Source organism: Tupaia chinensis, unplaced genomic scaffold (assembly GCF_000334495.1).
Source record: "Tupaia chinensis unplaced genomic scaffold, TupChi_1.0 Scaffold144168_1, whole genome shotgun sequence".
In the NCBI taxonomy this organism is placed as follows: Eukaryota; Metazoa; Chordata; class Mammalia; order Scandentia; family Tupaiidae; genus Tupaia; species Tupaia belangeri.
The window spans coordinates 265,591-267,199 of NW_006204024.1; the positions used below are offsets into that span (position 1 = coordinate 265,591).

At 65.5% G+C, this 1,609-nt stretch overlaps 1 protein-coding gene across 1 annotated transcript in view; it reads right to left on the reverse strand.

Moving 5' to 3' along the window:
* Positions 1-1,609, reverse strand: part of HMCN2 (hemicentin 2) — a 170,726-nt gene that overhangs the window by 50,715 nt on the left and 118,402 nt on the right. The window contains 2 exon segments of the mRNA XM_014583202.2: positions 605-792; positions 980-1,093. Coding sequence (XP_014438688.1) covers positions 605-792; positions 980-1,093 — 302 coding nt within the window.

The window sequence follows — 1,609 nt, forward strand, 5'->3', positions numbered from 1 at the left end:
AGGACAGTCCGCAGTCCCCTGGGAGTGGCCCCCCCCCCACCGTGAGACTCCCCCCCACCCCATGCCAGGCAGCTCCTGGAGGCTAGTGGAGCCCCCTGGAGGCCACCTCCCTCTCGGGTTGTGTGACACGTGGAAGGGGAAGCTGTGAGGTCCGTGTTGGCAAATGTGATGTGGCAATGAGCTCCCCTTAACACCATGGGGCTACTCAGAGGACCCGTGATGCTGTGTCAGGGCACTGGGTGGCCAAGGGCGCTGCCTGGAGTCCTTGGTGCCAGGTCCGATGCTAGGTGTTAGCTGTGTGCGGGGCTGGGTGCTGGCTGTGATGTCCCGGGAGCCGGGCACAATACTAGGTGTTAGCCCTGTGCGGGCCCTGTGCGGGGCTGGGTGCTGTATGTGACATCCTTTCCAGGGGCCACTAACTCCTAGGAGCTGAGTGTGGCCTCAAGTCTGCCCACAGACGGTGACTGGCTGGGCTGAGCTAACCCACGGGGCTGCAGCATGGTTCTGGCAAAGGGCCTGCTTGGTGCAGAGAATGACCGCCCCCCGTTCCCTGACATAGCTGGTGGCAGGGCCGTCTGTTAGCCCCCACGGGAAGCCCCCTGACCTGCAGGACATGCCCGTCTTCCAGAACCTGCAGCCGTGGGCTCGGGGTCAAAGGCAGCCCATTCTGAAGCCATGAGATTGTGGGTGGGGGGTTGCCCAGGGCTGGGCACTGCAGACTGACGGAACTGCTGGCGTTGACGGTCACCTCCTCCACCAGCTCTTCTGTGTCACCCAGGATCACAGGTGGGGCTGGCAGTGAGGAGAGGAGGATGAGAAGCTGGCAAAGCTGCCCGGGGAAGGGAGTAGGGTGCATGCAAGGACAGCCCCCCCAGGGCCTGGGTGCAAGAAAGGAATCTGGACAGAGAGGAAGCTGGCGCTCTCCGGGCCCTGCCCTGTGGGCCTGGGACTGCCCACCCCAGGCCGGGCCGGCACTCACTCAGCACCAGCAGCTCGTAGTGCAGCCAGTCCTCGCCCACCTCGTTGGAGGCCCTGCAGGAGTACCTCCCAGAGTCCTCCGCTCGCACCAGGGGCAGCTGCAGGACACGGCCCCCTGCAGAGACACAGAGGGAGACGGAGAGACCGAGCTCAGGGAGAGGGGCCACCCCTGAGTGCAAGGAACTGCCCTGGCCTCTGGAGGGGACCTGGGATGTGCTCCTGCCTCGCTGGGAAGTGAGGAGTCGGCTCGCCCTGTCCTGCCCAGGGTGGAGGGAGAACCTGCCCAGGAGCGGCTCGCAGACGGCCAGCTCTGAGCCTTCCACACCCTATCCCATGACGACTGTGGGCGTGTGCTGCTGTCGTGCCATCTTACAGATGGGGAAGCTGAGACCCGGCCTGCTGTTCTGCCGAGCCCAGCCCCACAGTGAGGGCAGGAGGGAGGTGGCAGTGAACAGGCGAATGAACGAGTGGAGGCAGCCCCTGGGTGGTGGGGGGCATGTGGGAGGCGTCAGCAGGGCCCTTGGTGAGCAACAGCTGGCCCTGGGTCAGAGCCTGTCACCCATGAGGGGCTGGAGGTGGCTCCAATAGCGGCTGGGGAGAGCCACCTCGCTTCACAACCCCCGGCCCGGCC